This window comes from Carcharodon carcharias, chromosome 15 (genome assembly GCF_017639515.1).
Source record: "Carcharodon carcharias isolate sCarCar2 chromosome 15, sCarCar2.pri, whole genome shotgun sequence".
NCBI lineage: Eukaryota > Metazoa > Chordata > Chondrichthyes > Lamniformes > Lamnidae > Carcharodon > Carcharodon carcharias.
Window position 1 is genome coordinate 12,355,057 of NC_054481.1, and position 24,277 is coordinate 12,379,333.

Below are 24,277 nucleotides of genomic sequence, written 5' to 3' on the forward strand. Positions count from 1 at the left end.
GAAAAGTGAAATTGTGTTACCACTGAAGGAAGAGCTAGAATGGATCCGGACCATGTTGTATTCTAAGGGAATTCCAAAATATTTCATGATCCAGTGATGGAATTTTCTTGGATCTACTCCTCCTCCGTTGCCACAAATGCGTCAGAAGAACAACATAAACCCCTAAAACAGGGTTCTCACCTTTCTTGAAACTGAGGGGAAACTACCAGGGAATTCCCAGCAGCTGAGTTGTTTTTTTTGAAATGGAATGACATTCTGCAGACGGGTAGCCGTCTCAAAACAGCTGCAACAGGGATGAATGTCCAATTAATCTGGGATTTTATTGGGGCTGTTACTTGAGGAATGTCATCTGGGGGATCTTCCATGCTCATATTGGAAATAGTGCTATCCCATCTTTTACATCCTCTTGAATAGGCAAACTAGGCACAGGCCATTTCATCCGAAAGACCTGCAATAATATAGCGCTCTCAGTTCTGCACTGAAGCCTAGATTAGGTGCTCATCAACATCCTGGGGGTTACCATTGACCAGAAACTGAACTGGACTAGTTACATAATTACCGTGGCTACAAGAGCAGGTCAGAGGCTAGGAATCGTGCAGCAAGTAACTCACCTCCTGACTCCCCAAAGCCTGTTCACCATCTACAAGGCACAAATCATGAATGTGATGGAATACTCTCCACTTGCATCAATGAGTGCAGCTCCAACAACTCTCAAGAAGCTTGATACTATCCAGGAAAAAGCAGCCCACTTGATTATCACCACATCCACAAACATTCATTCCCTCAACCTCCGATGTACAGTAGCAGCAGTGTGTACCATCTACAAGATGCACTGCAGGAATTCACCAAGGCTCCTTAAACAGCACCTTCCAAACCCATGACTGCTACCATCTAGAAGGACAAGGGCAGCAGATACATGGGAACACCACCACTTGGAAGTTCCCTCCAAGTCACTCACCATCCCGACTTGGAAATATATCGCCGTTACTTCACTGTCGCTTGGTCAAAATCCTGGAACTCCTTCCCTAACAGCACTGTGGGTGTACCTACACCACATGGACTGCAGCAGTTCAAGGAGGCAGCTCACCACCACCTTCTCAAGGGCAACTAGGGATGGGCAATAAACATTGGCCTAGCCAGTGACACCCACATCCCATGAATGAATAATAAAAAAAAATGTGTCCCAGAGTGGGTCTTGAAACCTCCTGATTCAAAGGCAAATCTGCTATTAAGTCAAACGGACATTTAGTTTGTAATTGCTTGCTTCACCATAACAATGTTAGAAATGCAGGTCCCTTTAAGAGTAAACCAGAGCAAGCTTCAGAGTGAATTGAGAGCAGGTGATGCTCTTTGAAACATGTACTTAAGAGCCGGGTTTTCCCCTGGTTGAGGGGGTTTTGCTTCTGGAGCAGGAGAGGATCAAGAAAGAAAGAGTGTCTGTACTGAACTGTAGTTTAACAATTGAACAGTTGTGACTCACAGAATGTCTTTGGCTCCTGATTCGGTTAATGGATATCCACCTGTAAACACTTCAAGCTTATAAAAAGCAGCCAAATTTTCAAATCCAATTTCAGGGGCACATTGTCCGACATCCGCCTCAGACCAACATCAGATCGCCTCATCCTCTACAATAAATACAGAATGTACTGGGAATACTCAGCAGGTCTGGTAGCATCTGTGGAGAGAGAAGCAGAGTTAATGTTTCAAATCGAATATGGCTCTTCTTCAGAACCTCAGCATACCTAATAAGCAAATAGATGGAGTGGACAGGATAAAATTGTTTCCCTTGATGGAGAATTCTAGAACCAGGGGACATAGATTCAAGATAAGTGGCAGAAGGTGTAGAGGGGACATGAGGAAGAACTTTTTTACGCAGAGGGTAGTGGGTGTCTGGAATTCACTGTCCAAGCTGGTGGTAGAGGCAGAAACTTTAAACTATTTTAAAGAGTACCTGGATCTGCACCTAAAGTGCTGTAAGCTGCAGAGCTATGGGCCAGGTGCAGGAAGGTGGGATTAGAAATGAGGAGAAACTTCTTTAGCCAGAGAGTGGTGAATCTATGGAATTCATTGCCACAGAAGGCTGTAGAGGCCAGGTCATTGAGTGTTTTTAAGACCGAGATAGATAGGTTCTTGATTGGCAGGTTACGGGGAGAAGGCGGGAGAATGGGGTTGAGAAACTTATCAGCCATGATTGAATGGCGGAGCAGACTCGATGGGCCGAATGGCCTAATTTCCGCTCCTATATCTTATATTGTGGTCCTTGGGCTGGCATGGACAAGATGGGCTGAATGGCCTCCTTCTGTGCTGTAACTTTTCTATGGTTCTATGGTTCTAATTTTCTACCTGTATCTGAAGCAGGAAGAAACCTCATCACCACCCATTCCAAATTCTCAACCTCCCATCACATTTTAATTTTCAATACCTGCGCTGCTGTGACCTATTTCCACTGAATATTGGAAGACTCAGGAGCGCAAAAACATTGCCTGTTCAAATCACGTCAGCTCATGGAGTTTCCCTGCAGCTCAAGTTCCTGGGTTTTATACCTGGACAAAGTTCGTTGCCTGGGGATGTTTGTGAAATGACGAATTTATTCTCTATCACAGAAGGCTGTGGAGCCAAGTCACTGAATATATTTAAGAAGGAAATAGATAGAGGCATCCAGGGGTATGGGGAGAGAGCAGGAGTATGGCGTTGAAATAGAGGATCAGCTACGATCAGACTGAAAGGCGGAGCAGGCTCGAAGGGCTGAATGACCTACTCCTGCTATTTTTCTATGTTTCTATTAAAGAGCATTTCATTATTTTCTTTCTCTTCCCCTTCTTGCTGTCTCTCTCTCACACACACACACACACACACACACACAGACACACACTTTTCTATTGGAAGTGCAATGGAACACCCATTTATACATGTAAACAGGATTCCTGTCCCACTCCCAGCAAAGCTAAGACAGCACAGCAAGGAAAGGTGTATAGAAATTCAGGACGATTGCTGACTGTCCATTTCCAGGAGTTGATTCAAGGTCAGGAAGTAGTGGCGTACTAGGGTTTCTTTTTGACATGCCAAGGTTAAAACTTTAGTCAATTGATCACAGGTCTCTGAGAATGGCAGAGACCCTAGTGATTCAGTGATTGGTTCTCACACCAGTGCAGGTGTCCAATCTGTGAAAGTTCACACTTTCACTCACCTCCTTAACTGAAAATTCCCAATAGCAGAGATCAGGCCAAAAAAAACAAGCAAGCCACTTGAGAACGTGCAGTAATTCTAATTAAAAATATAAACGCTCCAATAAATAATTCAGGAGAAATTTCTTTCCCCGGACAGTGGTTAGAATGTGGAACTTGCCACTGCATGGAGTATGTGAGGTGAACAGCATAGAGGATAAGTAGATAAAGGAGAACAGCATATGTTGATCGGGTTAGGTGCAGAAAGGTGGGATGAGCTTCAAAGGTGGGTCATAAAAAACAAAGAGACTAGTTGGGCCAAATGGCTTAATTCTGTGCTGTAATTTCCATGTAATATATACAGTTGTGTCATATTGCGTGCAGATAGGGCTAAAGGGTGGCAGGGTAATGGGTGGTGGGGTAATGGTATTGTCAATGGACTGCTATTCCAGAGACCCAGGGTAATGCTCTGGGGACCTGGGTTTGAAACCCACCAAGGCAGATGGTGAAATTTGAATCCATTAAAAAATATGGAATTAAAAGTCTGATGGTGACCATGAAATCATTGTCGATTGTCGTAAAAACCCATCTGGTTCACTAATGTCCTTTAGGGAAGGAAATCTGCTGTCCTTACCTGGTCTGACCTACATGTGACTCCAGACCCACAGCGATGTGGTTGAGTCTTAAAATGCTCTCTGAACAAGGGCAGTTAGAGGTGGGCAATAAATGCTGACCTAGTCAGCGATGCCCTTGTCCAATGAAAATAAAATAAAGTTTACATTCTGTTACAGGTTAGGCTGGGTAGACATTAATCACACAACTGTAATTTTGACTGTTGTGTTATCTTTTTCTGCTCTAGGCACTAAAGTACCTCGGACTACATGTGACAGAAGAACGGAGAAAAATGCTAAGGCATAGTCTCACAAATGATTCACAGGGAACGGTGGCATTTGGAGGTAAGGGCAGGCTTTCGATTAAGATAGGTTTTTGGTCACATTTCTTCTTCCTTCACTTCTTCACTGGTGCTATGGTGCCCAGCAGGGAAGGGAAGATAGAATTTTCTGTAACTGTGGATTCATTATAAGTAATGTTATTATCACCCCGAGCTAACAACGTTGTAAGAGCACCTTCACCAGGCCGCCTGCAAAAGCTCAAGAATAAGGCCCACCCCCTCCTCCTCATGAACAATTAGGGAGGGGCAATAAATGCTGACTACATCCCAGAAAAGAATGAAAAACACAAAAATTGAGTTTCCACATGGTGTAACTGAGCCCATGACCTTTGCCTCCCTCCCTCCCTCTCTCCCTCCCTGCCTGCCCAGGTACAGCTTGCTGTTACAAACTGCTCCATATAAAATGTCAGACACAGGTCTGGTGATTCCTCATGGAGGGAGGGTCTTCAGATCACTCTTCCACCACAATGGGCCAGAAATTAAGGACAGAAGTATACCTATATAAATAGATCATGGGGAGATAGGAGCAAGTCTTCACTATTCCACTTGAACAGTCTCCACTTCCAGTTTCGTTTCCACCTCACTGTCTCTACAAACTAGTCTCAGCACTTTGTCAAATTATAATGAAATAGTGACAGTGTTGAGATCTGTTGATGTATTATTCCTGTTTATAAGTGGAGCATGTGGTGGGAAAGTGTTAAATTCAATGTATAATGGGGAACTAGCTATTCAGCACAACCAGCTATTCAGTACAACCAGTTCACTCATTATATAATTGTGTTATAACTCCTTCCTGTTTCATATCTCCAACTGTGTAGATAACACGCAGCTATACTAATTTTGAAAAGGTGATAAGACCATGAAGGATGAAAGGATGTTGAACCTATTCAGTTCCCTGCCCCTCCACCCCAAAATAAAAATAATCCAGTGTGATAGCTTAGAGAACTGAAAAACCATCAGGAGGCCCCAGGACCTGGATTTTGCTCCATTATCCCACTCCAACTTTAGCAACAGGAATTGTAAATTGTATATTAATTGTATTTAATTATGTGTAGGTGGTGAGCATTAACTGAGGATTCACTTGTGCTCCCATAAATAGGAACAGACTGAAACTGTGGTTGTTGAGTCAGAAGGTGTCTGCTTGTGCTATGTATCTTCGTAAATAAATGCACATAAAAGTATGTAAAGATTGGCTCCAGCTTTGTCCTTCATTATTAGGCTTTCTGGTATTGAACAATAACAGACTGAAAATGGGATGATGAGATCCACTTCCCATTCTTGCCTCAAACACTATTTTCCTCTCCCTGCCTCTGATGACTACTTGCTAGCTGCCTACTCCCTGCCACATGCAAATTATGTCAGGACCCAGCCCATCTTCACCGTTGCCCTGTCTTCCACTATTGACTCTTGCCCCCACAACACACAACCCACCACCCTAGAGAACACCGCACACACGTGTGCACACACACACTCACACCCGCACACACACTCACACCCACACAACACACACACACACACACACACACACACACACTCACAATGTGCACACGCATACACATACACTACAAACCAGGAAAATTGGGTGGTGTCAGAGTTGGGGAGATGTGTAGAAGTCCCACTACAACCCTCTTCTGGTGAGAAGAGGCGAATCCAGGCCTTGTATTCTGGCCCACAGCAAAGAGGGACAAGAAACTATGGAGTTTCTTAAGTTAATTTTGCAATTTGGGTTCTGCTGATGGAGATGCTGATGGCTAAAGGCTCACTTGGCTGATAATAACTCTGAGTGAACTTTGCAGATTTTGTGCAGGCAGCAAGAATTACACTACCACAGGAGCTGGAGGATGTTGGCCTAAGTCAAAGTCCCCTGATGTTTTTTCCTCATGAAGTTGCGAACCTACTGGACACAACAGCTTTCCAATCTCCGGTAAGAGAACATGACTTTGTTGCTCTAGATGCTAAGCTCTGCAATTCCTTCTCTAAACCTCTCCACCTCTTCCCTCCTCTCGGACCCTCCTTCAAACCTACCTGTGTGGCCAAGCTCTTGGTCACCTGTCCTATTTCTCCTTATGTGGTTCAGTATCAATTTTTGTTTGCTTATATGGGCACGAGACAAGCGGAGAAGCATACAAATTATTCTCGATTTTGTACATGCATTTAACTGCAGAAAAAATTCTAATGCAGAAGCAAACCCACTAAAATGCCCAGCTACTGCTTAGTTGTTGAGTTTAAGCTTGTCGGAATTAACTCTGTGATATAACATCACGTGCTTAACTGTTTTCTCCCCACGCTATCTAAATTTTAGATCTTTTGCTCCAACACCTTCCATGACTCAGAAAATTTCAACCATCTGCAGTCAGAGGTAACCAAACTCCGTCAGGAGATTGAAAGAATGAAGGTAAGGTTTCTTTTGGCAGTGGATGTGGCACGATGATATTGGATACCCTGTTGTGGAACTGTTCTGTTTCACTCTTTACTGATCAGGATTAACTCAGCAAGAAGCTAGTCTTGCATCAAGTTATGGCTTCTGTTGATTTTTTTTTGAGTGTTGTATTTATCTCATTTATTGATTATAGTCAGTCCACTGTGTACATGGTCCAACAATTTGCTAGTGACAATTTCAATCCTTAGCTCTTCCAGGAAATAAAAGAGTGTCATGCATTTCATGAACTTATTAATGTTCACATGAGAGAGATAATGATTGTAATGAGTATGAAAGATTATCGAAGAATGATTTGCAGCTGATTACTGAGAAAATCTGATTTCAGTATTTATTACAAAAGAATTATTTTTACATGATTCAGACAATATTGATCAGAATAACAATACTTAATCGCATTATGGATCAGCTTGTGGTTAGTTGGTCCAGATCAGTATCAAATAGTATCCACAGTCATAGGGTAAACCAGATAGATAATCTGTAATGTCTGTTGTTTTCCATTTAACTTTGCCTGTGACATTTCCATCTTATGAGTCATCTTCAGCAGCTCCTTTCTAAAGAACCTGTGTAACAATAGTCCTTTTAATTTAGAATAAATCGTTGCAGTCCCAGCGTTAATGCACCTTTCACCTCCCACTGCTTCATGGTGGATCACCAACCATTGGCCTACTCACCATCACTCTCCAGGGTGCATTCACCCCCTGAAAAATGTAAGTGGTGAGACTGACACCAATCATCATCTGAAGTGAAGTGGGTTTTGTCATGGCAATCCTCCATATAAATCCAGAGACATTAAATTGGCCCATTCTTCACCGAGTACATGAGCAGCCCAGATTACTTTGCATCATGCTTTGGATTGTAAGGAACCAGAAAGCTTACTTATGGGACCTGACTTTTACATTTAGCACAAGGTGAGAGATTGAATCGCATTGCACAAAATGAAAGAGTAAACCAGCGCCCAAATTCCCATCTTAATTTTGCTATCCATTTCCTTTATGGTTCAAACCTAGACCCAAGACTCCCACAGGCTGGATATCCTTTATCCATAGATCCAAAAACCTAACACATCCAAAAACCCAACTTTTTTTTGAGCAGCTGTGCAGTTAATTTGTATGTTAATAAAGCAATGTAATATTATATTAGTGGTAATAGCTGTTAATAGGTAAGAAGAAGGGTGTGTGAGAGTTGGCAAATGGAGGAACAAGTTAGTATTTGTTGACTATAGCTAGCCGAGGCTTAGGCTATTGTAATGTAAGTAGACTTGGATCTGCCGTATATATGGTAGCTATATCACATCTGAAAGCCCAATCGGCCCCAAGGGTTTCGGATAAAGGATACTCAACCTGTACTAAAATAGCCACTTTGTAATGAGCCTGCTGATATTTAAGATTAACAAGAGAATAAATTTCTAGATAAACCTGCATAAAATTAACAGCAAATGCTTCAGGAATTTCACCAACCTTCACAGTTTTTTTTAAAATGCAATTTTTGACATATTGGATTCCATAAAATGGAGGAGCAGAAGTAGGTTGTTCAGCCCATCGAATCTGCTCCGCCATTCAATGAGATCATGGCTGATCTGATAATCCTCAACTCCACTTTTCTGCCTTTTCCCCATAACCCTTAATTCCGGATTAAAAATGTCTATCTCAGCCTTGAATATACTTAACAACTCAGCCTCTACACCCCTCCATGGTAAAGAATTCCACAGATTCACTACCCTCTGAGAGAAGAAATTCTTCTTCATCTTTGTCTTAAATGGGTGACCCCTTACTCTGAGATTATGCGCTCTGGTCCGAGATTCTCCCACAAGGGGAAACCAGCTCTCAGCATCTACCCTGTCAAGCCCCGTAAGAATCTTACAAGTTTCAATAAGGTCATCTCTCATTCTTCTAAACTCCAATGATTACAGGCCCAACCTACTCAACCTCTCCTCATGAGAAAATCCTTCCATACCTCGGATCAACCAAGTGAACCTTCTCTGGACTGCCTCCAATTCCAGTATATCTTTCCTTAGAAAAGGGGACCGTAGCTGTTCACAGTATTCTAGGTGTGGTCTAACTAATGCCTTGTCTAGTTTTAGCAAGACTTCCCTATTTTTATACTCCATTCCCTTTGAAATAAAGGCCAACATTCTATTTACCTTCCCTATTACCTGCTGAACTCGTATGCTAGCTTTTTGAGATTCATGCACCAGGACTCCCAAATCCCTCTGTGCTGCAGCTTTCTGCAGTCTTTCTCCATTTAAATAATATTTAGCTCCTCTATTCTTCCTGTCAAAGTGCATAACCTCACATTTCCCCACATTATATTCCATCTGCCAAGTTTTTGCCCATTCACTTAACCTGTCTATATCCCTCTATAGACTCATTGTGTTATCCTCACCGCTTGCCTTCCCACCTATTTTTGTGTCATCTACAAACTTGGCGATGGTACATTCACTTCCTTCATCCATGTCATTAATATATATTGTAAATAAATGTGGCCCCAGCGATGATCCCTGTGGCACTCCACTAGTTACAGGTTGCCTTCCTGAAAATGCCCCCCTTATCCTAACTATCTGTCTCCTATTAGTTAGCCAATCTTTTATCCATGCTAATATTCTAACCCCAAAACTATGGGCTCTTACCTTATTGAGTAGCATTATGTGCAGTACCTTGTTGAACACCTTTTGGAAATCCTGGTTCACCTTTATCTATCCTGTTTGTTACCTCCCCAAAGAATTCTAATAAATTTGTCAGTCATGATTTCCCCTTCATGAAGCCATGCTGACACTGCTTGACTATATTATGCATTTCTAAATGCTCTGCTATTACATCCTTTATAATAGATTCTAACATTTTCCCAATGACTGATGTTAAGCTAACTGGCCTATAGTTACCTGTTTTTTGTCCCCTCCCTTTTTGAATAAGGAGGTGTTACATTGAAGTTTTCCAATGCTCTGGGACTTTTCCAGAATCTGAGGATTCTTGGAAGATTATTACCAGTGCATCCACTATTTGTGTAGCTACTTCCTTTAATATCCTAGGATGCAAGCCATCAGATCCAGAGGACTTATTGGCCTTTGGCCTCATTAGTTTCCCGAGTACTTTTTCTCTACTGATAGTTGTTGTATTTATTTCACACCATCCCCCCCCCTCCCCTACTTTTGCCCCTTGATTATCTAGTATTTTTGGAATGTTATTAGTGTCTTTTATTGGGAAGACTGATGCAAGGTATTTATTCAACTCCTCTGCCATTTCCTGGTTCCCCATTATTATTTCCCCAGCCTCGTTCTCTAAGGGGCCTATATTCACTTTGGCCTCTCTCTTCCTTTTTATATATTTAAAGCAGCTCTTACTGTCTGTTTTATATTATTTGTTAGTTTACCATCAAAGTTTATTTTCTCCCTCTTTATTATTTTTTTTGGTCACCTTTTGTTGGTTTATAACACTTCCCAATTATTCTCTGTCCTACAGTATAGCCACTGTTAAGGGGCCACCAGTGTCTTCTTCCCCTTGTTATTTCTTACCTCTTCCAAATGGATTCTACATCTTCTGATCCAAGATCATTCCTTGCTATCATACATATTCCATATCGTACTAACAACTGGATCCCTCCCCTCCCACTTCAAGTTCCTCTCCAGCCCTTAGGAGATGTCTACAGCTATTGGGCTACCTTCTTGCATAAAACTGAAGGGCTTGCTGGGCTATTTCTGAGGGTAGTTAAGAGCCAACCACATTGCAATCAGTCTGAGGTCACATATAGGCCTGACCAGATAAGGATGGCAGATTTCCCTCCCTAAAGAACATTAGCGAGCAAGATGAGTTTTACCAACAATCTAGTTTTGTGATCAGTACTGATACTGGCCTTTATTTCCAGGTTTTTAATAAATTGAATTCAAATTCTCCAGGGACCATGGTGGGATTTGAACTCACATCTTCAGGCCATTAGCCCAGTCCAGTAACATAACCATGATGTTACTGCACCCCCTTTTATTCATTATTTGTTATAACTGATGACTCAAATGTACAATCAGAAAAAAGTAAGAACTTGCCTTTTTATAGGGCCCATCATGATCTCTAAATCTCCCAAACCACTTCACATCTTTAATCTTGAAGTGTGGTCGTTATTACAATATAGGGAAATATGTCAGACTACTTGCACAGTGCAAGATCCTCCAAACAGCAGTGAGATAAAGACCCAGATAATCTACATTAATCATGTTGGTTGAGAGATAAATATCGACCTTCTTCAATTGATCATCTTCAAATCGTGCCATGGACTCTTTCACTGAGAGGGTAGGTGGGCTTAAGTTTGTTAATTAATCTTCTTCGGTTCTCTGCCTGAAGGCAGGTCCAACCCATAGCACTCTGATCTCCATCATGGGTCAGGCAGGGAGGCAGGTCCCAAATCCACCCTTAACAAAATGGCGATTGAACCCCATGCTGTTGGCACCAATCTGATCCACACTGGTCACGTCCGGCCAACTGAGCCAATGTTCTTTCCATCGCATGACTGACCAGGAATCTCTCCTGCTCTTACTGTGTGCCATTGACATATGTTGGAAGGATAGCCAACCTGTTTGCTAATTGATATGTAGTTGGTCATTTCAGAATCAGGATCAAAAGCTCTGTCCTACAAAGCCCTTTATTGCCATCATAGGGTCTTGTCAAGGAGATGGAGAAGAATAAGAAAGCACTGGAGGGGGAGCTTCAACAGGAGACTCAGGTTAGTGGGACCTTCTGCTGTGGCAATGAAACATTAAGCATCTGCCAGGAATTGGTCTTCGCCTGGGAAGAGTTCAGAAGGTTGAACTGCGGGTGGCTCATCACATTGTTCAAAGATTTTCACCCGGTTTTCCTTTCTGCGCTCTGCCCACGAGATGACCAATGCCCAAGCGATAACAATGAAAATGCACCCTGTCTGCCAATGTCAACATCAACCCAACCCTCTGCTTCTAAACCCTGCAGAAAGCCACAGCCGCACTTGCAGAAAACAGAACATTGCAGGACAAGTTGCGTTTGGGCATTGCAGTTCAGCATCGGGCTTGCAGCGCTGAGCAAGACTACGAGGAGGTAATACGCCTTCTGGAGGCTGAGATCACAGACCTCAAAACTGAGCTGGCAGGGAAGACGCCAAGTAATTCAGCAGAGCTTACAAAGGTGAGTGATGTACTGAATGCTGTGAGCTGATCAAACAGGGGACGAAGTAGCTCCCCTTGACTTTGTTTGAGCTGAAACTACGAGACTTCACTGGGTCTGAAATCTAGCCAAACTGACCTTTTCATGCGATGCAAGATGCCTTTGCAAGTGTGATGTGGGAGCTTGGGATGTTGTTTGAATGTTATGATCCTGTGCTTGGTTGTTCTCTGAGGCAGATCCCAGTCTCCCCGGATGTTAGTGAGGAAGATTGCCCGAGTGATAGGTCAATAGGATTAAATTACATATATATGATGGGTTGCTTTCCCAGAAAAGCATTAATAAACCAGTTGGACCATCATCTTAAAAATAAATCTGGTGTCTCTTTGGCTATCTTTTGTTTAATTCTGAACTCAAAAATATCAACATTCCTAATTTTCCTGTACCATAGGCAGGTTTTTTCAACAAGTGCATTTATTTTGTAAAATGAGGTAAAATGGAAATACTTTTAGATAACAATCAATACGAAATGACCTTTAGCAAAAAGTAAATGTCAACAGAAATTTTCTTTGATTCAAGACAGCTTGTTAGACATTCACAAAGTCTAAACTTTCCTTGATGATTTAGGCATCTTCAGTGTCTTGTAAGGTGGACAGAAAATCGTTGTGATTTTCTGAGGGTTTCTAGTTGAAGCCTCAGGTTTGTGCCCATTCTACTGACGTTGATGTTTAATCTATTAGGAGGATACTCGGGATCTGCGGCAAAGACTGTCAATCGCCAACTGCCAGCTGCATACATCTGAGCTCAGCCGCAAACATCTGGAAATCTCGAACAAGAAGCTATTTTCCTTTGTTGAGGTGAGGCTTGTATCTAACCGTTCAAGAGTGAAAAGTGATCTAATTGTGATCTGCCTCTATGTGACATGCTTTCCTCTTTATAACAAACGTGGAAAACAAACCAACGGTAGTTGTTTGGTCGTACAGAATTTGAGTATTGCTGAAAAAAGAGACATGTCGAAGCTTTTTGTCTTGCACTCATCAGGACACTTCACAAGAATACCAATATAAGGGGAAAACAACAATTTATACTGTATGTGAAGAGAGTGCTGATTGGTTGGCAAGTAGATTGAAAGATAGAGGCATTGCCATGGAGAATGCACCAGTGATGGTGACTGATAGTTAACTGCCAAGCATTGCATGAAGTTGAAACCAGGCAGCTTGACCCTGGTTGGTAACCAAAGGTACAGTTTTACCGTCATTTTCAATGCAAGAGGCCTCATTTTTGTCAGGTCATCCCAACTCCACAGGCAGACAGGATCCAGATGCTGAAGTCCTGTCCCCATTTCTGACAGATCCAATTTTTTGCCAGCAGGAGGAAGGGGGCAGGGTGTGACTCACACAGGAGGGAAACCCAGTTTGAACTCAGCAGGGCCATTTGAACTTAGTGCTGAGTTCAAACAGACCGCTTTTTGGCTGGTCCAAGGCCCTTAACGCACAATATAGGGGGGTCACTAATTTATACAACAGATATAAACACTCTTGAACAGTGGATAAGGGCTGTTTAAGTGTCATGATCTGAAGTTTTTCAAATCCCCTGCTGTCAGTGAGAGTTTATAAAAACCCTCTATTGGACTGCTTTGATTGACAGGCTATATCGTGGAGGTTAGAAAAATGTTACCCTTTGGTCATGCAGTTTCAATAGCATTCTCTTTGACATTTCCCTAAGGGCCATTATCATGTCTTTATGAATGCTAAATAAAAAGCTACAATTATCCTAGCAGGGGATTCTGAGTTCACTGTTTGATTGACAGTTTAAAGAAACCATTAAAGGATTGGCTGTCTTTGATTTGGGGTCTGAATGAAAGTTCGTTTTATAAGAGATTAACCACTTGAAAGCTTTGAATGGGTTTTCCTTGAATGGGAGGTTTATTTGCTGTCAGCTAGCTGTGCATGAGTGAGATCTCAATTATTAGATTGTTGGAGGCTTATTTTTCTCATCTCCACATGACCACTGAGGTCTGCCTATGGTGGACATGGGGTGAGTGGCTATGGAGAGGGCATGGGCATTGGTGGGGGCATAGATTGGCAAGGAGGGGAAATGGGGGATTTGGTGAGGGGGGTTGAGGGGTTATGACGGGGGGGCGCGGGTGAGGGGTTGCGAGAGGTGAGGGCGAAACAGCATCGAACACAACTGAAATGAAGTCCAAGAGAACTGAAGCGGGCCTTCTAATCAGCCTGCCTTGGTACACCCCACCCTCCAAACCCCTCTCCACCTCCCCCACCACCCACTCCTCCCACACCATGGCCACCCAGGATCTACTTCTGGGGTCAGTGAGCCTAACTCGATCCTGCTCCTGCACCCACCTGCCCGGAGTGAAAACTGGATCTAACGGGGCCGGTTAAACAGAGGCGGGGCTGCTGGGTGGAAAAATTGCCCAACGAGATATATCCGTCTGAGTAGTGAAAATCCAGCTTTGTACAGCGCTAGAACGTGCTGAGCGAATCATACACAAAGATAGACTTGCACAGATATAGCGTGTGAGTGTGAGTGTGAGTGGAGTGTGAGTGTGAGTGTGTGGGGGGGGAAGGGGGGCAGGGCAGGGGGTGGTTACCCATGCACATTGTTAGAGAGGTGACGAGGGGATTTTACTTTTCAAGTGAAAAGTGTCAACGAAAGAAGGAAAGTGTAAGGACTGGAAACATTGCATCTCTAACATTAAAAGCCCCCATCTAATTGAATTGTCTGCCTATTTCCCTCTCAAAAAAAAAATCAATGTTAATTTCCTTCTCCTGCAGAAAGTACACAAGGTTCTAACATCTGCCACCCTGCAGGGGACTGACCAGGGGTAAGTAGCCAAGCACAACTTATCACATCTATCATACCGGATGAGCAGAATTGTACAGGGGGAAATCTAAATCTTCACATTGATATAAAGACAAAAAAAGTGTTAATATTATAATTTTAACACATACTATGAATAGAACATGCCATGGTCAGGACTGACAGTATGTACAAGATTTCTGACAGCAACTGTGTACTTGTCCCATAAAGCTCGTGGTGACATTTTGAGAGATGAGATGGAAAATGAAACCATTAGTTCAGAGCTCTTGCACATGGTGTAAGATAAATATCAGTCATTCTCATCACTATACCATTGTATTGCACTGTTGACCACAATTTATCCTCAGATCTCAACGTCAAAGGTTACTGCTTGGGAGGAAACCTTAATCTCAGGTGTCAGAAAGCAAGCTTCCAGGGATATTCAGAGTTCACCATTCACTGGGGTGGGTGACTAGGATAAAGGCTGAACCCTTTGCAACCATCTTTAACCAGAGGTGCTGGGTGGTGATCCATCTCGGCCTCCTCCTGGGGTCCCAAGCATGACAGATGCCTGTCTTCAGCCAGCTCAATTCACCCCGCGTGATGGTAAGAAATGGCTGATCACACTGGGTACAGCAAAGATTATGGTCCCTTTCAACACCCTGAATGTAGTGCTCCAAAACTAGCTGAGCCCCCTAACCAAGCTGTTCCAGCGAAGAAACAACACTGGGGGCAGAATCGTCCCATATTTGCACTAAGCGCGGTAGCAGGCGGGTAAAACAACAATTGCCTGCCGGCTGCAATGGCTTCTCACGTCATATCATCCCAATTATGCATTCCCGGGAAACATGTCGCTTCGATGGTGGGCGGGGTCTAATTCGCCCGCCACGCCATCACCTCATTGCCTCAGCACACCGGACGCCATATTTAAAGTCCAGCCACACGAGCACCACTCAGAGCTTCCAACCCACCATCTACTGCAAAGAAAACATGGCCCTGGAAGGCAAACAACCTGCAGTCCTCTGGTCCAATGATGCGTCCCTCGAGCGCCTTTTGGACACAATGGAGGCCCACCGTGATGTCCTCCACCCCCAGAATGGCCACCGGATGAGCAGCAACCTCACCAATCTGGACTGGAACATGGTGGCAGAAGTGGTCAGCACCAATGCCCTTCAAAAGAGGACAACCACCCAGTGCCGCAAGAGGATGAATGATCTCTATTCCACTAGGGTAAGTGACTCTTCTCATCACTCAACTCATACACTCACAAACCCATCACACATCCACAGGGCCCTCACTCACTGCCGGTTCAAGGGACATCACCATTCACTCTCTCACACACTCACCTTCACTGTCCTCATCCCGTCCATGGGATCACTCATCACCCACACATACCATGCATGCTTCTCATCTGGCCTGGCAGGCATCCTGCTTACACTCTCTCCATCTCTATTCATGCAGGACAAGCTGGCACACAACAAGAGGGAGAGGTTGCACAGTGGTGGTGGTCAGGGCCCTCCAGGTCTCAGGACTCCAGAGGAAGGCCGCCAAGGTCATCACAGACAGGGCCTGAAATCAAGGTCCTCATGAACTTTGAAAACAGAGCCATTTAGCTGGCCAGTGAGGATCTGAGCTGTTCCTGTGCTGATGGTGAGGTCGGCGCTGCTCTACCAGGTGAAGATCCAGCAGTGCAACATCCATCAGATAACCATGCTGTGAGTGATGTGTCCTGTTTCACAGGCCACTGCCATGCACTAATTATCTCCCCTTGCTTTCACAGGCACATCTGCCAAACAGCCGAGGGGGTCCATGACCCAGCTCCTCCAATCAAACCCCAAAGAAACCTCTGAAGAGGAATCTGAAGGCACCCTCCTTGAAGTCCCATCACAGCGCTCACCCACACCCTCCACCAGCGCAGAGACACACACCTCGGTGGGACCTAGCTTTAGAGTAGCCTCGGGGTCACAATCTGGTGAGCACATCGCACTTTCTGATCCATAGCAGGCAGCGGCAGGAACTTCCCAGGTTTCCAGCACTCAGAGGACTGCTAGAGGCCAGAGATCTGCTGAGTCCGAGTCAGGTGATGAGCCTCTGGACTCAGTCATGTCACAGTTGCTGGAGCTGCAAAGGCAAGCTCGGGAACATCAGGAAGAACTGTCTGCTGCACTCCTCCGATTGCAAGGCAGGATGGAGGAATCTGTCCGTCTTCAGGCTGAGATGATAGCGCCGGTGTGCCTACGCACTGAGGTCAACACTGGTTGGATAGCAGCCACCATGGAGACCCTGGTCCAGGATGTCGCTCCTGCACTGCTGCGTGGGCTCAACCCTATCACTGACGCCATACTTGGCGTTCAACAGTGTGTACGCGAGAGGGGTGTGGGGCAGCTCAATCTCACTCCAGCTACTCCTTCCCCTCAAAGAGTCAGCCAGGGGTCGTAGGGCACCATAGGGTGGAGGATTAGCAAGCGTACCCCCCCCGGGGCCATCCATCCAGGTGACTCGAGAGTGTCCAGCCCATCGGACTCCCCTCTTCCTCTGACCTCAGCAGCTCCAGCTCCACAGGCCAAGGAGGGTGCCACTGCCACACAGCAGGACCCCAAAAGCAGGCCAGGACCCTCCAGGTCTCGGCCCTCCAGAGGACACCCGCCAATGTCACCACCGACAGAGCGTTGCAGCTAGCAGGCTGCCTCCACCTCCGATGCGGATGTCTGGGGAGCAACAAGACGTAGTGGCAGGGTTAGGCAGGTTAAGAAGATGTAACTCTTGCGAGTACAAACACGTTTCCATCTGTTCCTATTCAGATGAAGTTACATTGTTTCATAGTTTGCCATTGTGAGATTTGAAGTCTTGATCTTGGGGTTACAAACCCAGTACCATAACCACTTGGCTATTTAGGCCAAGCCGGTAAGAAGTTGTAGTTGCACAGCCTGGGCACGGGTGTTAATCACTTGTACATAATGTTCACTATTGTAAATAAACTCCCAAGAATGTCTCCCTGCCTGTGGCTCCTTGTTCTGATGAGCAGTGTTTGTGTCACTCAGATGTGAAACCTTTCTGCACAAGATAAAGGCAGGTGTCTCAGTCCAGGGCCTCTTCCCTGTGTCTGTGCAGCCTTCAGACCAAAGTGATGGTCCAGCCTCACACTCCCTGGAAACATTACTGATGCCTGCACCTCAGCAGTGCTGGTCATTGCTGCCAGAACGTAATGGGCAGGAGCCACAGAGTTCTCTCATTCTCTCTGTGTGGCTCTCAGCACCTTTAAGGTGGGGCTGGCCCCCATCTCTTCAGCATCTGTGACCAGTGACGCTGTGCTCCTGAAGAGATCAGGTGCTGAAGGCAGACAAATGATCATGGCTGCGTCTCCAGGATATGGCCCTGGTCACAGGGTGCAAGTGAGCTGTGCTCAGCCAGACAGGAGTCAGACATTCTCAGAGGCTGTGTGAAGATTTATGGAGTGTACTCACTGCCTGTCGTCATCATCCTCCTGCAATTAGGGCCTCCACTGCGTCTCCATGACAGGAGCATTCTCCATAGGGTATTCATGCTGCCCTAAGCCAGACCGGAGTCAAACATTCATAGATGCAATGTGAGGATCTGTGGTGTCTCCTCACTGCATGTCGTCATCATCCTCCACAAATCTAGCAGCTATGAGGGCCTCCCGAGCGTGCCTGCCTCGTCTAGCCAGTGCAAGGGCCTCATCCCCATCAACGTCGCCTCCGAGGACCTCCTCACCCTCATCCCTGTCGGTGTCTTCCTCATCAAAGGAGACTCATTGGAGGTGCATGTCCTCCATCTCCTCCTCAGCCAGCGCCAGCAGGCGACAACAATGCACGTCAACCTCTGTGGACTTTATTGCAGGCTCTTATTTTCAACATCCCTATTGTCTGCTCCACCATGTTGAGAGTTGCAGCATGAGCCTCATTATACCTCTGCTCTGCCGCAGTCTGAGGCCACTGCACAAGTGTCAGCAGCCACGGCCTCTGTGGTTAACCCTTGTCCCTGAGGATCCAACCCTGCAGCCTCAGTGGACCCTGAAAGATATGACTGACTGAGGATGTAGGAGAGGTGGACACTCCCTGGGAACCGTGCGTAGACCTGCAGGATGCGTTTGTGGTGGTCGCACACCAGCTGAACGTTCAGCAAATGGAATCCCTAGCGGCTGATATAGTCCACCGCGTGTGTACATGAGAGGGATGCTGGGCAGCTCGATCTCACTCCAGCCACCCCTGCTCCACATGGAGTCAGCCTGGGGCCCCTGGGCACCTATAGGGAGAAGGATCAGCTGGTGTACACTCCGGGTCCATCCATCCAGGTGTCTCCAAGAGCGTCTGGCCCATCGACCGACTGTTCCTGTGACCTCCACAGCCCCAGTTCCACAGGCCAAGGAGGGTGTCACTGCCACACAGCAGGATCCCGAAAGTAGTCGATCGCCCTGCACCTGTGGGAAACCTGAGATCTGGGCAAATCCAATCGCTCTTGCATCCTGACTATCCCGGTACCAGTCAAAATGAACAAAGTTTTGTTGCCTTCGCAAAGATGGCATCTGTGACCTCACGGATGCTTTTGTGGGTGGAGGCTTGTGATATCCCACAGAGGTCACCTGTGGGGTCCAGAAAGGAGCCACTGGCACAGAAAGCGAGCACCGCGGTCACTTTCACAGCCATTGGCAGTGGGTACCCTCCATGTCCCTGTGGCACCAAATCCTGCAGTAGCTGGCGGAGGTGACAGCCAGTACCCCAAGACGTGTGCAGTCTTCGGCATTACCTCCAAATTCCCCTCAAAGTGCAGCCCACCAAGTGCACACCTTTTATATGCTGTCGTGAAACATATCGGCGCGCAATCACGCCAAGGTGAGTGGACAATCCAGCGGGGGTGGGGACAGTTCCGGCGGGCTGGGCTTATAATGATATGCAGATGTATTACAATGAGGTTCCCGACATTGACGGCAGGGAGATGGCAGGCTGATTGGACAATTGCAACCGGGTTTCACAACATCGTGAAGCTGATTTTTGGCGCCTCGCCATATTTGCCCGCTCACACTACCGAACACGCCCAACGCCAGTGGACAAGGACAATTCTGCCCTGGCATCTACCCAACAGGATCATGAGTTGGATGTTGGAGAGTCGGCAGCCTGCTTTCCAACTCATCAGACTTTTATTTTCAATGTGGTCAATGAAAATAAAGATCGGGTGACATGTAAAACAGGTTGTGGATTTCCTATCAAATGCTTTACCCTGTGGCACAAAGTCAGGATTTATCCCCATGTGTCCTATTCTGACATTATTAAAATAATGTGGATATCATCTACGATAACATGCATTTGACGTAGTCTACTTGGATTTCAGCAAGGCTTTTGATAAGGTCCTGCATGGGAGACTGATAACGAAGGTAAAAGCCCATGGATCCAAGGCAATTTGGCAAATTGGATCCAGAATTGGCTGAGTGGCAGGAAGCAGAGGGTGATGGTCGCGGGGTGTTTTTGTGACTGGATGCCTGTGTCCAGTGGGGTTCCACAGGCATCGGTGTTGGGTCCCTTGCTGTTTGTGGTATATATAAACGATTGAAACTTGAATGTAATAGGATTGATCAGTAAGTTCATGGATGACATGAAAATTGGTGGGGTGGTAAATAGTGAGGAGGATAGCCTTAGATTACAGGAGGATATAGACGGGCTGGTCAGATGGGCTGATCAGTGGCAAATGGAATTTAATCCAGATAAGTGTGAGGTGATGTACTTGGGCAGGACAAACAAGGCACGGGAATACACGATGAATGGTAGGACTCTGGGAAGTACCAAGGATCAGAAGGACCTTGGTGTGCGTGTCCACTGGTCCCTTAAGGTAGCAGGACAGGTAGATAAGGTGGTTAAGAAGGCATATGGGATACTTGCCTTTATTAGCCAAGGCATAGAATAAAAGAGCAGGGAGGTTATGCTGGAACTATATTAAACACTGGTTAGGCCACAGCTAGAGTATTGCATGCAGTTCTGGAATCTGCATTATAGGAAGGATGTGATTGCACTAGAGCGGGTGCAGAGGAGATTTACCAGAATGTTGCCTGGGCTGGAGAGTTTTAGTTATGAGAAGAGATTGGATAGACTGGGGTTATTTTCCCTGGAGCAGAGGAGATTGAGGGGGGATATGATTGAGGTGTATAAAATTATGAGGAGCACAGATAGGGCAGACAGGAAGGAACTTTTCCCCTTGGTGGAGGGGTCAATAACCAGGGGGCATAGATTTAAGGTGAGGACAGGAGGTTTAGAGGGGATGTGAGGAAGAATTTTTTCACCCAGAGGGTGGTGGGAATCTGGAACTCACTGCCTGAAAGGGTGGTAGAAGCAGAAACCCTCATAACATTTAAGGAGTATTTGGATGTGCACTTGCGATGCCTTGACATACAAGGCTATGGGCCTGGTGCTGGAAAATGGGATTAGAATAGTTAGGTACTTGTTTGACCAGTGCAGACTTGATGGGTCAAAGGGACTTTTGCTGTGCTGTAGACCTCTATGACTCTATGATAACACTACTCAGTTTTTGTTGGTCTGTGCTGTTTTGATCAGGTAGATTAAGGGGCATGTCTGTTGATGAGTTTATTTGGTGAGTAGGCCTGCTGCATGTACATCAAGAACTTGAGGGCACAGATTCAAAATAATTGGCAAAAGGAGTAAATGTGACATGAGGAAAAATGTTTTCACCCAGAGGGTGGTTGGAGTCTGGAACAAACTTCCCGAAAGGGTGGTGGAGGCAGGTTCGATCAAGGTATTCAAAAGGGAATTGGACAGCTACCTGAAAAAAGAGAATTTTTGCAAGGTTACGGGGATAAGGCAGGAGAGTGGGACTGGGTGGGATGCTCTTTCATAGAGCCAGTGCAGATTCGATGGGCCGAACAGCCTCCCTTCTGCACTGTAAAGATATTGTGATTCTGTGAGGTAGACAGACATAGGTTGTGCGGAGGACTGGAGTGCATGATGCACATGTAGCTGCCAATGGTTGGTAGTAACAACAGCAATGGGTTGGGGCAGGGTGTGTTACTGGGGCAAAAGAACAGCAGGAGTTAAGTGGAGCCAAATAACAAAATTACCCTGGCTGGAGAGATTGTTTCCATGAGGAATGGGGATGGGATTGAGAGGAAGGATGGCGCTGGCAAGAGAAGGACGGGCATGGCCTGGAAGGAATGGGGTGGGGATGGCATGGGAAGATGGAATGGTATGGGACTGGAATGTCATGGGAGGGAGGCGATGGTATGGGAAGGTTGGATGAGATGATGGAATTGGTTAACTGTGACAAAATGGCAGGGGCAATTATTCAAAAACTATTCTTTGTGCTAAAATGAAGATTCACTATATTTGAACGAAAAAGATTAAGCAAAGCTGTCGGGTGAATTAAAAGATTACATTGGCGTTGATTCTACAGGTGAAGAAGATGATAACAGCCTGTAACTCCCCACAGTTTCTACACAGTCTAAATGGGAATGCCACTGTCCAAACTAAGACACAATTTAAATGTTGCTACAAACCTGAATCCGAAACATTTGTCATGGAACAAGATTGGCAGTTAGGAAACAGGTTTCTTCGATGATTGATGCCGAAATTATAACCAGCAGATTTCTAGGAAATAGTGTTTATTCCTCAAACACTAGTGAGCCTTCCATTTCAACTCAGGAGAAAACTGTTCCCGTTTAGTCTTCCATATTCTACGACTATAAGCAAGTCACAAGGCCAGACTCGTGACAAAATTTGTATTTCTATTCCTACACCTATTTTTACACGTGGAGCGCTTTATGAAGCTTTTTTCAGTGGGAGAAACTTTGATTCAGTTAAAGTCTTTGGTGAATGAATAACTAGAAATCCTGTATTTAAAGAGGTAAAGATGCTAAAGGTACTAATTTGACTGCAAACGTTACTTGCGGATCTCTGCCAGTACTATATAAATAACGTCGCCTCCTTCTGTAGCACTTCTGTATCATTGTTGTTCCCCCCCTCCCACCCCCATGGTGTCACTTTCACTTAACGCCAGAATCTCAGCACGTGTGAAGTGTGACTGTCGGCTTTTAGAAATGCACAGAGCTCAGAGCACTGAAATACTTTGCAATACCTACCGATCCTTTTGTACCTTATACTTTGCTGCAGGATGAGCAAATCCAAGCACCTCAGAAGAGAAAGCAGCCAGGGACCGGAGAGGCTGCTCGCCGCGGAAGCCAAGCAGCTGATGGAGTGGGTCTGCTCCCCAAACAGTGAAAATGGTAAGCTGACTCCAAGGATGTGGGAATGGGCTTGGCGGAACTCCCCTGCTCCGGCCCAATCTCATATTTGTGTTGTATCTTTTGGGGCTATCAATCCTGTGTATTAATTTGTTTCAAAGGAAAATGAGACTTAGGAGCAGGAGTAGGCCATTCAGCCCTTTGAGTCTGCTCCGCCATTCAATAAGATCATTGGCTGATCTGGTTGTGGTCTCAGCTCCACTTTCCTATCTGCCTCCCATAACCCATGACTGCCTAGTCTATTAAAAATCTGTCTAACTCAGCCTTGAATATATTCAGTGACCCAGCCTCCATTGCTTTCTGGGAAACAGAATTACACACACTAATAACCCTGTGAGAGAAAAAAAAATTCTCCTCATCTCCATCTTAAAAGGGAGACCTCTTATTCTTAAACTACATCCCCTAGTTCTAATCTCCCCCCACAAGAGGAAACATCCTCCCAGTATCCATCCTATCAAGTCCCCTCAGGATTTTATATGTTTGAATAAAATCACCTCATTCTTCTAAATTCTAATGGGTGTAGGCCCAACCTGTTCAACCTTGCTTCATAAAATAAGCCCTTCATCCCAGGAATGAGTCCAGTGAGCCTTCTCTGAACTGTTTCTAACGCAATTATATCTTTTTTCAAATAAGGAGGCCAAAACTGTACGCGTTACTCTAGATGTGGTCTCACCAAGACCCTGTACAGATGCAGTAAAACTTCCCTATTTTTATATTCCACTCCTCTTGCAATAAAGACCAACATTCCATTTATCTTCCTAATCACTTGCTGCACCCGTATACCCAGGTCCCTCCATACCACTGAGTTTTGCAATCTCTCTCACATTTAAATCATCTAATGCTTTTCTATTCTTCCTGCCAAAGTGGACAACCTCACATTTTCCCACATTATACTCCATCTGCAAAATTTTTGCCCACTCACTTAACCTGTCTATATCCCTTTGTGGACTCCCTAGCTCCTCTTGACAATTTACTTTCCGACCTATCTTTGTATCATCAGCAAATTTAGCTACCATACATTCGGTCCCTTCATAATCCAAGTCATTGATGTAGATTGTAAATAGTTGTGGCCCCAGCACTGATCCCTGTGGCACTCTACTAGTTACAGCTTGCCAATCCCAAAAAGATCCATTTATCCCTGCGCTCTGCTTCCTCTCAGCTAACCAATCCTCTATCCATGCTAATATGTTACCTCCTTCAGCCTACACCATGTTCTCTTATCTTGTGTTTATGCATGTAGTTCATCTAAAACTCTGCTAGCCATGACCTAACTTGCATCAACCAATTTAAGAGTGTCAGTTGGGCTCACAGTGTAGCACTTTTGCATGTACTGGAAGCTACATATATTAATACACAGGGCCCTGTTCTTTGCAGACAGAAAGAACATGTACACAACTTGCATCTGTTTCAGCTAAACAAAATAAGTGATAGCCATTCGCTGGTTCATTCCTCAGGGCAGTGCCTTGATCAATCAGGGACAAGTTGCCAGGTTTAAGTTTCAAAAAATGCTTGGCAGTTAACTAT

General features: G+C 45.2%; 1 protein-coding gene across 1 annotated transcript in view; it reads left to right on the forward strand.

Annotated features, from left to right (window-relative positions):
- The window catches only part of si:dkeyp-72e1.9 (syntaxin-binding protein 4), a 55,804-nt gene that overhangs the window by 21,332 nt on the left and 10,195 nt on the right, over positions 1-24,277 (forward strand). Inside the window, exons 10-17 of the mRNA XM_041206211.1 lie at positions 4,024-4,120; positions 5,913-6,040; positions 6,419-6,511; positions 11,198-11,263; positions 11,506-11,697; positions 12,414-12,530; positions 14,469-14,518; positions 22,623-22,735. Coding sequence (XP_041062145.1) covers positions 4,024-4,120; positions 5,913-6,040; positions 6,419-6,511; positions 11,198-11,263; positions 11,506-11,697; positions 12,414-12,530; positions 14,469-14,518; positions 22,623-22,735 — 856 coding nt within the window. The remainder of the gene's footprint in view (positions 1-4,023; positions 4,121-5,912; positions 6,041-6,418; positions 6,512-11,197; positions 11,264-11,505; positions 11,698-12,413; positions 12,531-14,468; positions 14,519-22,622; positions 22,736-24,277) is intronic.